This window comes from Chinchilla lanigera, unplaced genomic scaffold (genome assembly GCF_000276665.1).
Source record: "Chinchilla lanigera isolate Chin_1 unplaced genomic scaffold, ChiLan1.0 scaffold00076, whole genome shotgun sequence".
Classification (NCBI taxonomy): Eukaryota; Metazoa; Chordata; class Mammalia; order Rodentia; family Chinchillidae; genus Chinchilla; species Chinchilla lanigera.
This window is the reverse complement of record NW_004955477.1, coordinates 4,368,562-4,390,186: the sequence shown is the minus strand read 5'-3', so window position 1 is coordinate 4,390,186 and position 21,625 is coordinate 4,368,562. Positions and strand designations below refer to the sequence as shown.

The 21,625-nt window shown below is 40.5% G+C and overlaps 1 protein-coding gene across 5 annotated transcripts in view; it reads left to right on the top strand.

The window, feature by feature from the left end:
- The window catches only part of LOC102012090 (chromosome unknown open reading frame, human C10orf90), a 211,426-nt gene that overhangs the window by 120,516 nt on the left and 69,285 nt on the right, over positions 1–21,625 (top strand). For 4 of the 5 annotated variants that reach the window (XM_013503019.1, XM_013503017.1, XM_013503016.1 and 1 more), the window contains exon 3: positions 16,175–16,266. In XM_013503019.1, coding sequence (XP_013358473.1) covers positions 16,175–16,266 — 92 coding nt within the window. Of the gene's footprint in view, positions 1–9,615; positions 9,798–16,174; positions 16,267–21,625 lie in introns of those variants that run through there. The other variant, XM_005402005.1, reaches the window with a different exon arrangement.

The following is a 21,625-nucleotide window of genomic DNA, read 5'->3' as shown; positions in this document are numbered from 1 at the left end:
AATTTGGAGATTCCTCACAAAACTATGATTAGAAGTCCCCTTTAACCCAGCTATTCCCCTTCTGGGTATTTTCCCAGAAGAATTAAAGACATCATACCACAGTGATATATGTGCACCCATGTTTATAGCAGCACAATTCGTTATAGCTAAATCTTGGAAACAACCCAGATGCCCATCCACTGAGGAATGGATAAAGAAGTTGTGCTACTTCTATACAATGGAGTATTACTCAGGTATTAAAAAAGATAAACTTGAGGCTTTTGTAGGTAAATGGATGCAACTAGAGAACATACTTATAAGTGAAATAAATTGGACCCACATGTGTAAACATCATATTGTCTCCTTGGTATAAAAAGACTAGGTAAAACTCAAAACATACAATAGATGATAGGAGAGGGAAAGAAATGGCTCAAAGGAAGGAATGCCTGGGATGAGGGAAAGAAGATAAAAGAAAGAAGGAAGGCAAAATATAAATATATATAAATAGCTGGGATGACTGTATTGCTCATGTCTGATGGTGTATTGAAATGAACAGTTAATGCTCACAATTTTTTATGTTCTGATAGACTGTGCATGCTTGTGTCTGGTGGTCTGAGCAACTGATGTGAAGATAACAGTGCAGTGGAATTACAATGGTGAACTCCTACCATGTTGTCTAGTGAAACTCTGTATTATCTCTAATATTTTAATGAAGAATTATTTTCTTATTCTCTTTAGTGGTTTGAGCAATCTTTCATTCTTACATCTGATAATCTGAGCAATGTAGTTGAGGATAGCAATATGCAATGTAACAACCACTGTTGATTTGTATTAATTTGTCTTGAGACCATGTATCACTTTGAATGTTTTTGCTTTGTTTATGTTTGTGATACTGGTATGCTGCTACTGTTCTATTTTTTTGTTGGTTTGTTTCTTATGTACTACTCTCTTTAAAATAAAAAAATAAAAACAATGAGGCTATGAATAGTCATATATCTCAGTGCAAGTATGCTGGGATTTTTAAAGCATACACGCTACATTTCATTTAAGATTTACTTTTTACATTTTATATCTGAAATAACAATATCTGTGCAAGCTAATGACATCTTAGGGTTTAATTGGCAGCTTTTTTGTTTCTTAGTGGTATGTCTAAAACAGCACATCTTATAAGCAATGTAGTGTTCCGTTTTGATGAAAAATTACAAATGAATGAGAATTTCTAAATTGTTGGGTGATTTCACCTTCATGTTTACTAGGTTATTTCCTGTAGAGGTCTTACTGGTATATGGCCACCAGTCTTACAGGAGTTCCTGTTGCTCTGCATCCTCAGCAATGTTAAGTATTATTGATCTTTCACGAATCTGGCAGCTATGAAATGGCCTGTATTTGTGATTTCTTTTGTATTTTTATATTTACTGAGGTTGAATATTTTTCCAATTGTTTAATGACCATTTGTTTTTTGAGGACCCCTTGTCTTGCCTTTGTCTCTCTTTCTATTAAGCTGTTAATTTTTCTCAAACTTATTTCTAGGAGTGTTTAAAATTAGTTTTCATATGATAGTTATCATACGGTTTACAAATATTTTATTCTAATTCATGGCTTACCCTTTCTCTGCATAGATTCTATTGATGATCAGAAAATATTATATTAAAATAATTGAATTTATCAGGCTTTTATTAAGTAGTTTCCATGTACTTTGGTAACATCCTAAAGAAACCTTTTTTCACACAGGAAAAGTATTTTCTTAAAGAACGTTCTAAAGTTTACTTTTCACATTTAAGGTTTTAGATTATTTGTAGTTGACCTGTGGGTATGGTGAGAAGTAAGGATACAATTAGGGTTTTTAAAATAATGACTAATTTGCCCCTCATAATTTATCATATTTTTTTTCATTGTTTTTCTTGTGAGTATCCACTTAAATACAGTTCCATCTCATTATTTTGCACATTTCCATATGTCTGAGGATCACCTTTTGGGTTCCTTATTCTTTTCTGCCAGTCTGTTTTTATTCTCTCCATAATGATATACTGCCTCTTCCCTTACCTTTATAATAAGTTTGATATCTGGAAGGACAAATGCCTGACTATTTCTGTGTCTGCCTTTCTTCAAATGGTAGTGCCATCCTATTGATTCCACATCTAATCAGGCTGGACGTGTGCCCCTGGCCTCCCCTCCATCACCACACACACACACACACACACACACACACACACACACACACGGAGGCACAGAGAATCCCACAAAAATCAACAGCCATGTCATGCTGGAGCCTCTCCCCACAGGCTGTGGGAATTTTATATTAGAAGGACCTGAGATCACCAATCAGATGAAGTCAGAAATGCTGAGCGCATTGTGCAGATGAAGGAATCAGGAGGATGTAGAGACTCATTCAGTCCACATAGCTGGTCCACAGTGGAGCTGGCCATGAGTGCTGGTCTGTTAAGCATGTTTCCATGGGGGCACTGCTGATCTCTAAACCAAGCAGTGTTTTGTGCTCCCAGTTCTCCATTTGCTCAGATGGGTTTTGCTACCACCCCTTAGAGACCGCTAGTTTTATTCTTCATGGAGCTTCACGTCGGCCCTTTCTGTCTGTCAAGCAGAAACAGCTGTATTCCCTGCTCTTTCCTCCTGAAGATCACTCTCATTTGCTTCTCGTGTAGTTTTGTGCTTGTATATCCCTGATGTGATGGATCTTGTGTGTAGATATCTAAAGGTGCTAAATCTTGGTGTTTGCACCTTTTCTCCCCACATACCTGAGACCTAAGGGAGCCACTTCCAGTGGTTTTTCAGGCTGGTTTCCTTTTAAATCTCTTTAACAATAGAGAGGAAGTAAAGGCTGTGTGAGGAGCTGGCAGAGAGCTGTAATTACTAAAGCTAATGCTTCATCTCTCTCTAAAGTTCAAGTTCATTAGTGAAACTTCCTTTGTCTTGTCATTCTAGTTTCTGATGAGCTGGTACTTATTTTGCAATCAAGAGTAAAAATGTTGAATTATAAAAATAACTGGCATCATTAACTTTTTTGAGAATGGTAAGCTGCATCTAAGCTCCACAAGAGCACAGACTTTTCTGTCTGTTTTGCTTATTGATGTGACCTCACTGTCTAGACCAGCACATGACCCATGGTGGATGATGCATAAGTAAAGAAGTTAATTTCACTGGTTACTTACTGCATACCAGGCAGCATGCTGGGAGCTTCCTATCTATCTTCTTAGTGCTGATAGCAATAACAATAACTGTATATATGTATAGTTATATATGTAGTCATATATGGAGATTTAGATGGAGAAACTGAGGCACAGAGAAGTTAGATGACTGTCTAAACTCAGAACTTACTGTGGTCAAGCTAGATTCAAGACCATGTGTGTAGAACATCAAAAAACCTTCTCTTATCCCCCATGCAGTAATAGCTCCATCACTGATGGTATATGAATATGAGATACTGCCTTATAGGAGTCTGAGATTCACTACTGTAATTTTTCCTTCAAAGAAGATACACAAGTGGCAAATAAGTACATGAAAAGATGCTCAACATTGTTACTAATTAAGGAAATACACATAAAACCACAGTGAGATATTATTTGATAGTCACTGGGATGGTTATAACAAAAAATATAGAAAATAACAAATGTTGGCAAGGATAGAGAAAAAATTGCAACCTTGTACTGTTAGTAGCAATGTAGAATGGCACAATCACTTTGGAAAACAGTTTGACAATTCCTCAAAAACTGATCATAGTGGTAGTGCATATCCTGCCAAGTTTACTCCTAGATATACAGGTACATGATCAAGCAAAAACTTGAACATAGATGTCTATAGTAACATCATTCATTACAACTAAGAAGTGGAAACAATCCAAATGTCCATCTGCTGACAAATAAAGACACAGTATATATTATATCTATACAATGAAATATTTTTGGCTGTAAAAAGGAACAAAGTCCTGCCATGTGTTATAACATGGATAAACCTTATAAACAGGATGCTAAATGAAAGGACCCACATATGTGATTTCATAACATGTAATGTTCAGATTAAGAAAATCCAGAGAGAGAGGGAGACAGAGAGTGAAAATCCAGAGAGAGAGGAGAGAGAGAAAGTATATTATTGGATTCCAGGGACTGGCATGGGGAATAATCACTATTATGTGTGCAGCTTATTTTGGGGCCGATGACAATATTGTAGAATCACTGAATTGTAGCCTTTAAAGAAGTAAACTTTATAATATGTAAATAATAGTATCTCAATATAGCTATTATTCTAAAAATACAAGTAATCAATTAGAGAGAGAGAGAGAGAGAGAGAGAAAGAGAGAGAGAGGGAGAGAGAGAGAGAGAGAGACTCGGCCCTGAAGGAAGGGGTGTGTGTGTTAGAAGAGAACTGACAGTCAGAGGTCCACGGCCTTTATTAGACTTGAGTAAGTGTGCCCCGGTCACCTCCTTGCTGCTCCTCCCTGGCCTCTGCTTTCTTCTTTGCACTGGTGGATATTGTGTTCTAATGGGTATTTTGGGCAGTTATAGATTCTTCCACGCCTACACATTTAAGGGGATAGTTTTCTTACCATGTTGCAGAAGGGGAAGCAGAGGACCAGAGTGCCCTGAGCTTGGCTGCCTTCAAAGCAACAAAAACTCAAACAAAACCAAAGGGGAAAAGAGCAACCTCCTTCTAATTGTCTTGCTCAGCTTCATGGATAGGCTTTTGGGGAATTGGTAGAGCAACCTCTTTGGGTTTCTGATCAGGGATACTGGGTAAAGGCAGAAGTATGGGCGGGCATCTCCAGGCTGGGCTTTTCCTCTGATGCTGGGGCTTTCCTATCCAGTCCAGTGTTGGTAATCTCTCCCTAGACCCCTGATGTGCAGTGCGCCGCTAATAGGTCTCATATGACTCCAGGCTTGCAGTCGCTGCACCAACCTCATTTGTCTAGTGCATGGCAGAGCCCGTAATCATCTCTGTGGGCTCCAGCTCTGCGCCCCACACTAGCTACTCTGGCAAAATTCAGCTGAACAGGTGAGAAATGAAGCCACACAGTCCCACAGAAAGTGTCACATAGCTCCTTATGAAGGAGAGGAAAACCATCCTGACAGTTTAAGAAAATATGTTTTGTGCCTTGTTTCCATAATGAACCTCAACTCAACAAGTTCTTTGGGTCTTACTAGAACTTGTAGCTTTGTGGCTGGGCCAGTGCCACTTGGGCCCTCTTGTGTAGGAATTTCAAAGATGTCCCATTTCTCTTCTGTGGTGTTGCTTTCCTTCACCCTGAACTAAAAATTATATAATCATCCTTGCTTACTCTACAGAAAGTGTCCTGGGTAATGAGACCGGTAATTGGGTTTCTGTTGTATCCCGATCTTATTTAAGGTGACACTGGGGAACGGGTCCTCTTTTTGGCCCTTATTGTCCACAGGAGGTTCCCAATTTTCTGCCAGCTCCTGCTTACAAGGGTGGAAATGGTCACCTGTGAAATCAACCCTGCTCTAAGACTTTCAATACGGCATAATAATGATCTTGTTCAGCGAGCTGGACAGAGAAGAAAGTGCATCATGATACAGATGATGCAGTTTTCCACTTAATGAAAAGGCAAAGCTCAAGTGCAGACTGCCACCCTCTCTCATGCAGCTTCTCTCAAGTGTCCCCTGTGCCTCCCAGCCAGGCCACAGCAGCACAAGATGCTATGGCAGACTTTGCAGGCCCATGCTCTCTTGTCATGTCACAGATGGTGACTCTGTGCCCTGCAGAGGGACCTGTCTGATTAAGGTCATAGCCAAATGGCCAGGTGGTGTCTGCAACCCAGTGACCTTGCTGCCCATCTGCACTCTTCCCAGCATATCATGCTGTGTCCACATAAGGCCAAAGGAATAGAGACAAAATTCTAACCTTTCTCTTCTCCCACTTCTTTTTCCTGCTGTTGGAACCTTGGCCGTCTGCCAGGAGAGATTATACGTTCCTGCGAATAGCCAAGCCACTCTTGATCACCACACCCCGGGTTGGGTTTTTCCCGAGTGGGGCTGCCTTTGTGCTCTGTGGGATCTCTCCTTGGAAGGGAGCACATCGTCTCACTCTAATGTTCAAGTGCACATGGAAAGTGGTTGGGTTACATGGTAGAGACCAGCTATGTTTAACTCACCAAGCTCTTAAAACAAAAACCCCAGTTCCTACCTCCCACTTCATCTGTGCATGTGGTTACATAGGGAAGAAAAGATGTTTTTTTAGAGATGGTTTTAAGATTACTACTAAAATGATTTATCTTTTTCCCCACCTATCTCTCAAAAAAGGATTCATGTTTGTTCTAATAAAGTATTATATAATAAGATCAAGATAGAGAACCATAGAACAAAATGCAGACAGTGATAAAAAAAAAAATAAAGCAAAACAAAGAACACCCAGTAAAACAGGGACTTAAGCAGATATTTTTGATTTTAGGCTCAATGCAGCATTATTTACAATAGCAAAAAAGTGAAAGCAACCCAAGTGCCTACTGACAGATGGATTATCATAGTGTGCTGTATCCATACAATGGAATTTCACTCAGCCTTATAAAAGAAGGAAATTCTGACAGACACCACAATACGGAGGAACTTTCAAAACATCATGCCATGTCAAGCAAGCCAGTCAAAAAAGGTCAAATGCTGTAGAATTCCATTCATATGAGGTGTCCAGAAAAGTCAAACTCATAGAGACAGAAGGTGGAATGGTGGTTGCCAGAGGCTAGGAAAAGTGAAAATGGGGAATTATTGCTTAACGGTGACAGTGTTTCAGTTTTGCAGGATGCAAAGAGTTCTGGCAATGAATGGTAGTATTCATTGTACACCAGTGTGAATGTACAAGGGCTGGTCATAAAATAAAGTGTGTGATTAACTAAGAATTATTACAGTAAAAGACACATTGCCATTAATCCTCCTCAAAACACTCCCGTCTCTTTGAACATATTTAGCCCATCATTCTTGTCACTTTCTGAAGCAGACCTCAAAGTCTTCCTTCATGTCTTTATGAGATATGATCAAAAGTATAGTGAATGCTTCTGTGGAGTTTCACCCAATGGGAGACCAGGCTCCTAAAAACATGGCAATATATCCAAATCCATCTTATTCACTGGAGCTGGCGTTGTGCCAAATCTCACCCTTCCCCAAAGTTAAAATCATCACAAAAAGTAAATGTTTCAAAACACTGAGGCACCCAGGACAGTGCAACTAAAGACACAAAAGAGGACTTCCACAACTGCTTCAGAAAGTGGCAAGAAAAATGGGATAATTTTGTCCAAGGCAAGGAGAAATATTTTGAGGGGGTTATTTTAATACATTTCTAAAGAAATTAAACATTCACTATATCTTTTCATCATATCTTGCATTTAATTCCATGAAATCATGCACTTTAAAATGATCAAGATGGTAAATTTTACAGCATGTGTAGCTTACCACAATTTTAAGGAAAAGAACACTGAAGAGGAAATTATTAAATCCACATTGCATTGAAAATATTTCTTTGTGTCTCATTCACCCATAGGGCTGTGTCTCATTCTCCCATAAGGCTTCACAGTCAGGGACTTCTGGGCTATCGTCATCACTACCCCAGCATCTAACTCAGGACCTAACTTAGGTTCTCAGAGGGGTTTTGCTGCCCAAGGAAGTGGTGTGATGATGCCTATGTATGTGTGAGCAGACACTGCAGTGGACACAGTACTTGCATATGCATTAATGTGGTGGGTCACCCTCACAATCCTTGAGGTAGTGCTTTACCCACTACGCAGGAGACCTAGTCTGCAGCCACGTGGAAGCAGGGCCATGATGCTCCACCCTGGTAACCAAGCATTAGGGGAACTGTGCTTTAGCTTGCAGGAGTCTCAGTGCCAGGAGTGCAAAATTCAGTGGACAGGCCTTTAAAACATCTTTATTATGTGCCATCATTTTCTGACACAGAAGCAAATCATGTGTAAATCTGTGGATAGCACCATATTGCAATTTTTTGGAGAACCTATCACATGACAGCATCTTGCTGAGTCCATGAAAATCTTTATTTACCTCATTTAATAGCTCCTAGTCCCCCACACCATATGTCACTCTTCTTTTTTCACAGAAAAGCCAGCAGAGTCCAAAGGTCGAGCAGCTATTCCAAGGTGACAGTGTTAGAATGTGTTAGTACCACGTGAACCTTGGGCCAGACACAAAAACCCAAGCCACTCCAACTCTAGCTGAAGATTCTGTGACTATTAATATGGCAAACTCAACTGTGGATCTTAGGAAGGTTGACATTTGACAAGTCACTTAAAAGAAGCTCAGTATTCTCATCTGTGGCTGACAATAGTACCCTCTGCAGAAGGCCGCCAGGTATTTGAGGGACAATATTCAGACAGTGCTTGGCCGACTTCTGTCTCTCAGTCAATATGTCTTGAATTTTAGCCATATGACCTGATAATGACACCCACCAGACTCCACTTACCTTGGAGTCAGCCAGTGATATTTACAATGGTCTAATGCTTATGAAACTTCTCATAAAGGTATTGCCCATTTATATAAGGACCCATGCTATTGATGCCTTATCCCAAGGAATAAACCTGTTCTCTTTTATGAAGTGGTACAGTTCATTTGAAGGCCACGTTTTGCAGTCAGTCACAACTCCTCTTTGGCGCTGGCTGTTGGAATCTCACCCTTGAATTGTGATTCATGTGCACCAGTGCCATCTTAACCCAGGCTTTCTGGTTCATTGATTTCTCCAGGTCATCAATAGCTTTCTTTTTAATCACTTTTACCAGTTTTTCAGTGTCATTAGCCACATAGTCCCCATTATCTACAATTTCATTTTCTGTGGTTTGTCACCAAGTTCAGCCACAGTTCAAAAATATTAAATGACAAAGTCCAGTAATAAACAAGTATAAATATTATACTACATTCCTGTGACTGTTCTATTTCATCATTAGTGTTCTTAATCTCTCATTGCATAATAATAAAGTATACTTTATCATAGGTCTGTAGGTATGAGAAAAAACATAGTATATATAGAATTTGGTACTGTCTGAAGTTTCAGGCATCCACTTGGAGTCTTGGAATGTATCCCCTGTAGATAAAGGGGGCTACTGTATAAGCAAAATTTAGCTATGTATACATTATAAGACAGTGTTCACTATAATTTAGTGTTTTATTAGACTACATGAAAACTGATTAGTATACAGTAATAGATTGCATGGTAATAAGTGGTCATATTGCCAGACTTTAATCTGCTTCCAAATCCTAGTAGCAAGTAAGTTAAACAAGTTAACACATGATGTTATCTGGTATGTTTTTTTTTTTTTTTTTAATACGCAGGAACATTTAGACTAACTGAAATGTTGCTTGGCAAGGGAACCAGAAATCACCAACCAGAGTGAAAATTTTTAAAAAATATACAGAGGGTTGGAAAGAAAGTAGGAAATGTTTATCTGAGTACAGGCAGTACATAAAATAGCGCTTTCTCTCAAATCTAACAGCATTCTGTAGAACTTTTAATGCTCATGCAAACTTGCTTTACTTGTCAAAGAAGTCTCAGATATGAGCATCAAAGTGGTGGCTGCTGTTTTCCTAACCAGAAATGTCACCTGAGGTGTCTGTGCTTGGCCCTCCCCCCGGTTGCCGAGTAAACATTCCGGTGACTTCACACGTAGAGGGCCTTTTGAGGTTCTGTGGCCCAGGGCAGAAGGTTGACTCATTCTGAGAGATGTAAACTCCATAGATGTAAACTGTGGCTGTTTTTTCTTTCGTTTAGTGTGACACATCGTTGTCATTAAAAAGCCTTTGAAACTGTAAAAATGGCTTTGAAACATCACTGGAATATGATCAAACTGTCTGAAGAAGGTATGTTCTGATTTTTTCCCCACAGATATCAAAATATAAATAATGTGTTCATTCAGTCCGTCCTCAGCAAGTATCTCCAGCTGGCTAGTACTGTGCTCAGCACCAGCACAGGAGGTGAATTAGATGTCCTCTAAAGACCTGTCATTTTTCAGAGCCCAGTGAATATATGCTTACAGAACTGAGTAATAGTGCTAGGGGGCACCGTTGTGAGTTGAACTATCTTTACCCAAAATATGCTCAAGGTCTACCCCTTGAGGTCTGTGACTATGACTTTGTTGGGAAGTGAGGTCTTTGCCTATGTAATCAAATTAAGACGAGGTCATACTGGATCAGGGTGGCCCCAAATCCAAATTCTGGGATCTATAAGGAGAGAAGTTTGGAGGTGTGTGTGCACAGAGAAGGTGGAAGCAGTGATGAGGCAGCCACAGGCCAAGGAAAGCTAAAGATTGCCACCAGCTACCAGATGATGGAAAGGGCAAGAACCCTCCTCTAGAGCCTTCAGAGGGACCATGGCCATGACCACACCTTGATTTCAGACTTCTGCCTTTAGAATTGTGAGAGAATAAATTTCTGTTGCTGTAAGACACCATTCTGTGGTGATTTGTTCTGAAGGCCCTAGGAAACCAAGGGGCATCAACATAGCTAGGGGGAGTAGGGTATGGTATGCAGACAACGGTGGACCAAGAAGCTCTTCTAAGAGAAGATGACTTCATGGTGTATCAAGGGTGAGGAGTTAAGAGTTAGTCCATTGGGAAAGTTGGGAAGGAAGCCCCCATAATCAAGGCCACAGAGATGGTCAAGCTGTCCATATCCCAGAAGCAGAAGTAAGCTTGGTTTACTGGTTCCTATCTTGGGCTCCCTGAGCCGCCAGGCTCCCCTTTCTATGTACTCAGATTTTGTGTGTTTCCCAGGCCCTGTTCTGGGGGAAGAAATGCTTCTCATGCATAAGAGTTTTTGAGGGAGCATATGGTCCCCATAATGTCACAAACTGACCATATTAAAGGAATTTGATAGAATCTGCCAGAAGATGAAGGTGGTAGGGTCACCAATCTGATTGTGACCTTGCCAAAACAGCAGCCTGGGGAGATTAAACTAACACAATTTAACACAATCCAACAAACTAACACAAGGAGCAGAGGCCTTGGCTTTCAGGTGACATTGGAGATGAGGGAAGAGGAGGAATTGTCACCAAGGGGATGGATTAGGGGAAGGAATAAGAGGGCCTACAGAGGAGCTGGCTGGTTCCCTTTTGGAAAGAATGCATTATAAGTGACTTGGAGGCAGCTGAACCTAAGGACTGTGCTCAGAGGTGACCTGGGTCCTTCCTTGGCCAGATGTGTCTTTCCAAGTTTGGTAAGAGGAACAGAGGGAGAACTCAGGGCGTCAAAAATGGAACCCACCAAAGAAGGTAAGATGTACTAGCTGGGAGGTAGAAATATGGCAGGAAGAACCAGGAATGGTGGCACACACCTGTAATCCCAGCACTCAGAAGGCTGAGGCAGGAGAGTCATCAGGAGTTCAAGGCCAGCCTAGACTACTTAGCAAGACTCTGTCTCAAAAAATGAAACAAAAACAAAAACACAACAGGAAGACCACATTTTTGCAAAGGTCAAAGATGGAAAGAATTTCCAGAGGCACTGGGTAGTCAGTAGCATCAAATATCACAGAGATGATTAGTCAAATCCAAATCTCAAAAGAGTCTCTCTGAGGAACATCTATTCTCAAATAATAAAAAGAGATATTGTTAAGAATCTCTTGGAAATACAGAGTAAACCTTGATGTCTACAGGACTAGATGTGAAAGAAGGCATTTAAAAGCCATTGAGTGGGAATTTGAATGCACCTCTCCACTTCTGGTGTGACTGATGTAGATATGGAAGGAAGTAAACTCACCAAACAAACCATAGGCCAGCGTTGATCTTTTGCATGTCACTTTGCTGGACTGATTCATTAGGCATACATGATGGTGGTGTTTACCTTTTTTGTAGCGACAACTTAAGCAGTGTTGTATGACATGCAGCAAAGGTATATGATGCTTTGACCATGTCCTATAATTCCCCAGTGCACTACTTGCTCTTCTCCAGACATGCTGGGTTTTCCTGCTTTTGTACTTTATCTTAAGCTATTTCTACCTTTCCCTTTGACATCTATTTGGGCTGTGCTGCCTTCTTCCACATATACTTTTACTTTTATTTAAATCCATTCCATTGGACAAAGTCATTTTAAGGAAAATACCCTTACCTGAACTTTTCTGAATGCCCTCAGCTGGAAAAGTTCTTGAAGCTTTTGAGGCCTGAGACCACAGAGCTGATACTTTGCCTTAGAGTTTCTAGAAAGAGAGAACATCTCTCACACTTTGCTTCTCAGCCCAGGGTCTGCTGCACAAATTCCTGCCCAGCTGGGTTCCATTGTTCCTTGAGTCTCTGGGAAGGGTCTCAAAGCCAGAATAACTTTAGGTGTGTGGATCTGGCCACTGGAAACAAAAGTCCAATCCCTCCAACCATTACCAGAGAGAAAAACTCTGTGTAAGCAGACACACACTCTGCAGGCGTAGAGGACCAGAGAGCTGGACACCAAACTCAGCCATCTTGGGAATCCACAATGACAGTGGCACTTAAATGAGTGTGCTTTTCAAAACAAAAGTTCTCACGCTGGCTTTCATGACAGTTTTGTTCTAACTGAAGTCTTGTTTTGATATCCATGACCACAGGTTAGACATGGCTTTCTAAAAGTCATGGGGTATTTTTTGAATCAAAGCAATATGGTTCCTTTCTGTGCCTTCAGACTCACCATATAAAGGGTGTGTTGTTCTAAGACCAACAAGTGCTTGGATTTGAGCTTCCTCAGAAGGCTAACTAATCATAGGAAGGCTGACTAAGCGTAGATTGCCTAGTACTAGGCATAGATGGTCTAGGACTATGCAGAGTCCTCTCTCGTAGGTTTTTGGATTAGTTGATAGGACCCACGAATGTGTATTTCTTTCACACTCTTCTGTCATGTTGGTGCTGCTCTGGGACAATTCCCTGAGAGCCCTGCTATAAGGCAGCACCAGGAGGCAGTACCAGCTCTAGTTATTCTCCAAGAAGCAAAGCCTGAGGCAGGGAATGCGAGCACAATGGAGGTCCTCTTCCAGAAAAGACCCATGATACACAAGAGAGGAAGGAGAAAGAACCATGCTAGGAGGCTGTCTGAGGTACAATCCCACCTTTAGTTTATGCTCTGTACTACAATATGAACGACAGCGGTGTCTGGGACTTTTGTATCAATACGAATCACATTGGCTGTGATCCAACATGAAGAATAATTTTCAGAAATAAGGAAGCTGTGAACTATTTACAATGACCTGCTAACATCAGGGACATGTGGCGGCCCCTCAGTAGAGGAACTGAGCAGGGCACAGTGTCATTATCTTACGCTCATTTCTTACATGGTGAAACCACAATCAGTGAGGTTAAGTACATTATGCCAAGCCTCACAACTAGAGTTTGTTCTCAAACCTCAATCCCTAAGACAAGACCTTATATTTTATATTTGCATAGGGCTTGCACGTGCTTGGTCAGTTCCTTTAACCAGGGTGATTTCTTAATGTGGTTACTACTTGACTGCTTTTGTAGACTCCCCTCCACACTTTCTTTAATGTTACAGTCATGTGGTTCATAGCCTTTCAATTCCTTTCTTTTGGTAAATGCTGCATTATAAATGTTTTTCCATGGTGCTACATAGACTTCATATTCATTATTTGAAAGGCTCTATGTTTCATCCAATACATTTCCTGGAGTCTAGTTTGTGGTGGATGAAATAATGATATCTCCAAAACTGTCCTTGTTCTAATCTCAGGAACCTATGAGTATGTCAATTTGTATGGCAAAAGGGCAGATATAATCTAGCCACTAACCTTGGGATGGGAGATCACCTTAGATTATCCAGGTGGGCTCATTCTAATCCAAGGGTCCCATTAGGCAGGAGCGCAGAGTCCAGAGAAGGAGGTGTGATGGTGGACGCAGAGGATGGAGTGATGCTGGGCCTTGACCTATGGAATGCTAGTGGTCTCTAGAAGCTGTAAAAGAATAGGAAAATAATTTTCCCATAAAGCCTCTGAGAAGGAATGCAACCCTGCTGACACCTTGATTTTAACCCAGTGAGACCCATTTTGGACTTCCTCAGAACTATAGGATGATGCACTGGGTACTGTGGTCATTTGTTATATCAGCCACAGGAAATTCACACTGATCATGGCAGTTCTCCTTTTCCTGCTGGAGATGAGGCACTTCCCAATACCTGGTATTTATTGCATGACATTGTGTTCTTGGCAACACACCAAGGGCTAGTTGGTTGTATCACTTAATCTTTTGAAGTAAACTCTGCCATTATCTCCATTTCACAGCAAGGAACAAGGTGACAGTGAGTAACTTTCCTGAAACCCAAAATATAGCCAGAGATCATATTCAGGCTGTGGGACCACGTGGACCATTTCTAGTGTTTTTTGGCCACTGGAGCCATAGCATTAGTGGCTACTTGGACCTAAGGAAAGGCCGCCTCCATCATGCACATTAACAGTGCCATTCATAAACTATGAATCCTCTACCGTACTCCTGCCAGGGGGGTTACATATGGTTTCCTCCATACATTGAGGGCAAAGATTGCATTTTTGCAAGAGGTGCTATTGTCTGCATTTTACAGATAGAGAAACTCAGAGAGGGTAGCAGCTCATCTACTACAAGTCAGCACAGAGCTGAGCTAGATCAGATCCAGACCCATCTGACTTCAATGGCTTGGTGATTCTAAAGTTCTTAAGCACAATGCCACACAGGTAGAGCCAGGTCATTTCTGTCTTCATCAGCTTTATTGTCAGTTCATCACGATGCATCAACTCTGTACAGAAATCCATAAGACCTTTCAGGTCTTATGTTCATGCTTCACAAAAAGTAATCTGTGCACATCATCTCAGATAATCATCCCTGTCACTCAGGAACAGTCACAGATTGAGCCATAGCCATACATCTGGGTTAGCGCCAATGGGGGCTCATTGTCACCCAAGGACAAACTGAGATAGAGCTAGACTTTTGACCAGTTCTTGATGGCCCTTGAAATTCTCTCAAGCCACATCCTGACCCCCTTGCAAATCTGCCAAACTTGCAAATATTATATCATTTTTTCCATAAAATCCTTTAAATTATAATGTCAATCAACCATTCCCATGTAGAACCTGGTTTGGACAGTCACTCTCTGAAATCTCCTTTTTTCTTATCACTAGTGCACCAGCAGTTGGGGCACTATTCGTGGTAGCCTCTTGAGAGATCACTGTCCCCAGAAGTTGGGGGTAAATATGGGAGCAAAATTGTTACCCTGGGGTGCAAAATCTGGGCTTCTGGCTTGGCTTGCTTACACTCTTCTCTTACACGCCTTCTCCTGTTTCAGTCACTTCCCTGCACAAGCAGCTTGATAAGGTCACTGTGAGAGAACTTCGGGGTTGTTGGTGCTGAGAGCCTACAGCTAAGGCGTAGGTTCTGTCTCAGTTCTGTCTAAGGCCCCATTCCCAGATCACATCCAAGAATGCTTCTTTCTTTTTTTTTTTTTTTTTTTTGGTTTTTTTTTTTTTTTTTTTTTTTTTTCGGTGCCGGGAATCAAACTCATGACCTCGTGCTTGCCAGGCAGGTGCTGTGCCACTGAGCTCCCCAGCCCCAAGAATGCTTTTTTCTTAAAAGCAATCTACTTAAGACTCAGTGCAAGGCAGCTTTACTGTATGAGCAAATGTAGACTGGGTATTTCTGTAGGCATATCCAGCATTATGTGCACTTAGAACTGACATTATTCTCAGTTTCCCCTGTGGCTGGTACCCATGGAAAGGCCTATGTTAAGGATTACATACACAGCGCCTTATAATATTATTTCAAAATTGACCCCAGATATTCTAAAACAGTTTTGATGTCAGTGTCTGTGTCTCCCATGGCCCTCTAATAATACTTGGGTTAAGAGACTGGATGAAAGTTTGCTTTATATTTCCCCTTTTCTTAACTGTGTTGGTGCTGGGAAATCTATAGATGTGATTTCTTTCAGAGTGTAAACCGAAGACACTGGAGAATGTGATAAGGCTATATTTGTTCAATTATTACTGACTCAAAGGGACATAAACAACTATATGGAAGAAAGAATCTTGAAGCCTCATAAACTAAATAATAATGGACTCAGTATAAATGGAATGGGGTGGAATAAACAAGGGAAATATACAAGGTTTTTATTATTGGTTGAAACACACTGAATTCACTATTGGCTAGTGTAACATGAATAGGGGACATTAAATTTTATAGTAAAGTTAAAATTATATATCCCATTTTATCCTTTCATGTACTAAAAGTAGCATTATCTCCTTTTGTCTAGGATTACAGGACAACCATTACAGCACAAAAGATCAAATTTGCCTTAGAAATCTCCAGTCTGATGTTACAGAGAGGAAATCTGACTTCACCAAGGTAATATATGTTTGTGACTTCTAGAGTAGTCAGCAAAATGTACCCAACTGTAAAATGTGATTGCTGGCCAACTTGTGCTATATTTGCATTTTATTTTATTTAGTCAGAAATTGAATTAATACAACAGAAAATCTAGCCAACAATGATGAAAAATTGTTGTATGAAAGTATGCAATACATGTATTTAATAATTTTACAATAATTTTTACCAGCAATGTGTAAGTTCCCAGAATAATAGGAGAATATAGTGACTGATATCAATTTTACACCAAAGTCAATCTGTTAGAGAAACTAATAGAGAGAGAATATTATACCATGTAGGGTTTTGAAGGTCAGGAAGAAGTACTTTGAAGTCTAACAAGCGAGTATATGTTGTTGTAACTACAAAAAGTGTCAGTGGTATGAAAGAAGGAAAAACATTACAGGTCATATTTATATAACACAATGTTTCAGATTCTAGAGGACAAAAGACTCCACACCGTGGTTAATAGCTAACTTATCACGTGCTGACTCTGGCTCTGAAGTTTCTGTTCTTAGCTTGTTTTAATGATTGTAATAGGAGGAGGCTCCTTCCAGCTAAGAGAACTTTAGAGTGTGGACTTCCTTGCCTGAAAAACTTATACCAGACATGACAGTTTAAACAGAACTGTTGTCTGTCACACATGGATATTCTATTGCCAGCTTTTGTAATTCTTAGAGGAAGGGAAATTATATAAATTGTTCTCTCATAGCAAATTTAAATAGCAAACATATCTGTTAAAACTTTCCCTTAAAATCCTTGTCTCAAATATTACTTTGATTCAGTTCTGCATTTAGTGAAGCGCTACATGGCCCCAAATTAATAGCAAAGTACCCCAGGCTTCAAATCCCATGAGACGGAGAATGGATGCTATTTTGGGTCCTGAGATTTAGTTATTGATCTTCAAAACTCTCTCTATTAGGAAATGCCAAGCTCACTGTCTCAGGATATAAATATGTGTGGTTATAATTGATTTGTTCCCTGAGAGAGTGAGCAAAGACCCAGGTTCAGGAAGGAAAATGAGCAGGAAAAAAAGGAAGTTATTGAGAATGGAGGCTGGGAGGAGATGGCAATGAGGGGACAGAATTGAGTCATGGGGGTTGGGGGAACACTGCTAGGATGGATTGCTACTCTTAGTAAAGGAAAGATACCAGCTTCCTATCTTTCCCACATGCTTTGTACATTGAGCTGGAAACTTTCAGCACTTTCTTGTTGATATCAAGAATACTCAGCATATGATCATTGGTAACAATAAAGATCTTCGGGGCCATGTGGTCAGCTCCCTATAACACACACTTATAGTCACTCAGTCACAATTTGGCCATTTTCTGTGTCCCAGTTAACTTCTAGAAATCGCAACTTCTAAACATTTGCCCTAGAATTACTTAGATCACCTAATTTGATCCGTTGTGTGACTTTCAAATTTCCCTCCTAACTTTGAGCTTTTAGAGCTTTTACGTGTGTGTGTTCTATGGCTGCTGCAAGATGATGAAACATGCCAACAGATGCCCTGCCTGTGCAGGTGCCATCAATCTCTCTCTCTCTCCAGAGCCTGCACAAGATTGATCACTTTGCCTTCCAAAGTGCATCAAAGCTAGAGCAATGATAGGCAGGTACCTCTTCTGCCAAGTGATTATTTAAAAGGAGTGAAATATGAAGCAGAGTCCTCTTCTTTAAAAAACTTAAGTTTTCATGATAAAAGTCATTACAACTCCATGTAGAAACTTAGGAATGTATAGAAATATATACGTTTTCCTTTATTTTTCCCATGTATTTTTTACAAAAGCTTAAGACTATAAGGCATTTCAACTTTTATGGTGCTCATTTATACATAACATTCCATCAAAAGCAATTTCCCTTGTCATTGAAATTATTTACAGTTTTATTTTTAATACCTGTACAATATAAAATGCAGTTACGTGTACCATAATTTGCTTGCGCACTCCCTATTTTCGGAGCATGTTGATTCTTGGTTGTTGCCAGGGACAACAGGGAGGAGGTAATGGGGTGTTTTGTTTCACGGGTACAGAGTTTCTGATTTACAATATGAAAAGTGCTCTGGAAATGGGTGGAAGTGATGGCCGTACAACATTGCGAATAGAGCTGATACTACTGAAATGTGTGCTTGACGTGGTTGAGATGGCAAATTTCATTTTGTGTACTTTTTTTTTTTTTTGGTTTTTCTCCGGTACCGGGAACCGAACTCACGACCTTGCACTTGCCAGGCAGGCGCTTTTGCCGCTGAGCTAAATCCCCAGCCCTTTGTGTATCTTTTACCACAGTGAAAACACTGGAGGAAAAAATTTCTTGCCAGCTCTTCAGTGTTATATATTACACCGCATGAATCCTTTGGTTTTTAGTAACTGTGCAGAAAGACAATAGTTTCACAATGGATGGCAAGAAGAGCTTGGATTTTCCCATGTCCTAAAACTCTTGCTCCATTGCTCTACACAAGAGCAAATGCACACGTCTGAAAATACTCTTAACATTTGGAGTGAACTGACACGAGGTTGACAGATTACCTAGTGATGGTGACTCTGGATCTGCTCCATGGGGGTGAGCAGATTTGCAGTAGACATGGAGGGAACCATTGTATCTGTGGGGAGATGTATCCAGATTCTATCCGGCAAATACAGTTTTAGGCTGCAGGGAAGCAACAGAAGAGGAAAGAATTGTCTCATGAAGAAAAATACAGATTTCAAAGGTACAGATCAGATTAGATGCTTATCCTTTGGTGAAATAAATTGTTACAGGAATAGAGGCATCCACACTCCAGTGGCTCAGGATCTGATTTCTCTGATCATCTACTCCATATCTCTTTCTTTCTTCAGTTTATGAAATGATGCCCTTCTTAGTAATATGCCTTAAGGTTCAAATATCAAGTTAAAAACAGTCAATAAAAAAGCATAAAACTATGAAAGCAGTTACCAGCCCTACAAAATCTTATTTGAAACATTTAAAAGAAATCAATATTTTAAAGCAGAATCTTTGAGAAAGAAAAGGTAAAATTGTGCAGGATGGTGATGGTTAGGAAATGGATAGCTTACTGCCAAAGCAAGACACAAAACCCAGCTGTGCAACTGACCTATCTTTGACCTTGAAATAGTACTTTGAATACAAGATGATTTTCTTCTTCCTTTCTAATCAAATCTTATACCCATTAACTTTATTTAGATGAAAGAAATCTCTTTTCAAGGCCACATTCAGTTAACCCAGTCTAAAAGGCAGACACAGTGTCAGGTATTTGCCATAAAAAATGTGATTACATTTTTAAACCTGTGTAGTTTTAATAAAAGCAGTAACTGGCTTAGGAACATTAAATAATTCTTCATCTCTCCTGATTTCCCAGACTCAGATAAAAAGTACAGACACAAAATGATGAACACATAGTCCATGGTGGGCTGAACTATGCTCCCTCCAAATTCACACGTTGAGGTCCTAACCCCTAGCATATTGGAATGTGACCGTATTTGGTGATAGGATTTTTAAAGAGATAATCTAGTTAGAATGAGATCATGAAGGTGGGCCCTAACTCAGTACAACAGTGTTATAAGAAGACAAGAACAGGATACGGACTGGTACAGTGGAAGATTACATGAGAAAATAGGGAGAAATCAGCATCCGAAGCCAGAGAGAAAAGCCTCAGAGGGCCCTTGCTTCAGACCCTTGATTTGAAACTTCCAGCCTCCAGAACTGTGAGACAACAAATTGCCCCTGTGTAAGCCGCCCAGCCTGTGACTGTTGTCATGGTACCTGGAGCAAACAATTATAGACCATCTCAAGGTTAGATATTATCTTTGACTATTTAATGTGTCTCTACAAGAAAAAAGGATTTGATAAATAAAACTTCCAATAGGATTGTGCATGTCAAAGAGCAAGGAGTCCAGATTGTCTTTTTGATTTGTCTCACTTTATTTTGGGGGCTCTTTCCAAGGCTGAAATTGTAATTTGATGACCTACTTGATATTAATGCCAGACTGTTAACTCCATGAAATGTCTCTAACCCCCAGCATGGTACCTGCTCAATAAATATTTGTCAAATAAGTAATTGAACAAATGATTTTTTACATTATGAACAATACAATTTGTACCTAAAAATAGGTTCTCTGCACATTCATAGCAACAAATCTTTAATGTATTGAGTATGTCTGGAATTATTTTTATTTATTCAATACAGATAAATTCAATATACTCACTTTATGCTCTGCTGAAGTTTGGGGTTTTTTTTTTGTTTTTTTTTCCTGGTACGGGGGAAAGAACTTACGACCTTGCACTTGCTGGGCAGGCGCTGTGCCACTGAGCTAAATCCCCAGCCCCTCTGCTGAAGTTTTGACAGCATAGCCTCTCATTCTTCTAGAAGTTGGATTATATCAGTTATCCACTGATTTTTTGCTGGATAATGGAAAGTTAACTCCCTAGAGTTACACAACGACCTCATAGTTTAAGAGACATTGTCCTATCTGTCTGTCACCTCTTTCACTCTCCATACTTTCCCCATGAGCAAGAGAGGACAAATAGATGTTTTTTTGGAACTGGGCTGCCATCAGTGTTTATCCCCCAGGAACAGTGTCACCTTGACATACACAGCAATTCCGGAGCCTCATAGATAAGTTCAAATTCATGTTGTTCGTTATTACTCTTCCTTTGTATTTTGACAGAGTCAAATCACAGTCACATTTGCCGGTCCCCAGAAAATGACATGGTGGTTGAGCCCTTATCCCATCTTCCCTTCCCTATTCCTATCTGCAGCCCCCAGGACATGTATCTTACCCAGGTGTAGTCACTGAGCTTTGGCCAGAACCCTGTCTTAGCCCAAGTGTGGAGCCAGGCTAACATCCCCTCCTGACCACACCCTGGGATTCTACTGTAAAAATGTTGGGTTTTTACAGCTGCTATGATTGCTCTGCAATGCAACCTAAGTACTGCTGGAGAGTAGGCCCACCCATGACAGGGCTCCCAGTAGGCCCGGTGTGTTGAAGACTCCCTCCAGGGAGTGGCACACACCATGTAACCAGTGTTGGGGTCTTTTCTGTTCCATGCCGAGATGATACACCTGTCAATACACCTTTACTGATGTCAGAGATTTCGTGGAGGGAAGCTGGGGTCTCCACAGGCATCACTTCTGTCTTCTCTTTGCTCTGCAGCTGCTGAAACTGAGACCTCGTCTTTTGTCCTGGAGCTAGTGTGAGAATCATAGCTTAGGATGGGCCCCCAGTGGCCTGAATCATCTCGGCCTCCTTTCCATTGCATCCACGTGGAAGAATCACTGGAGAGTTATTTAAAAATACAAGTTCTGGGCCTTGTCCCCAAAGGGCCTGATTCACCTGGTCCAGGGGAGGGA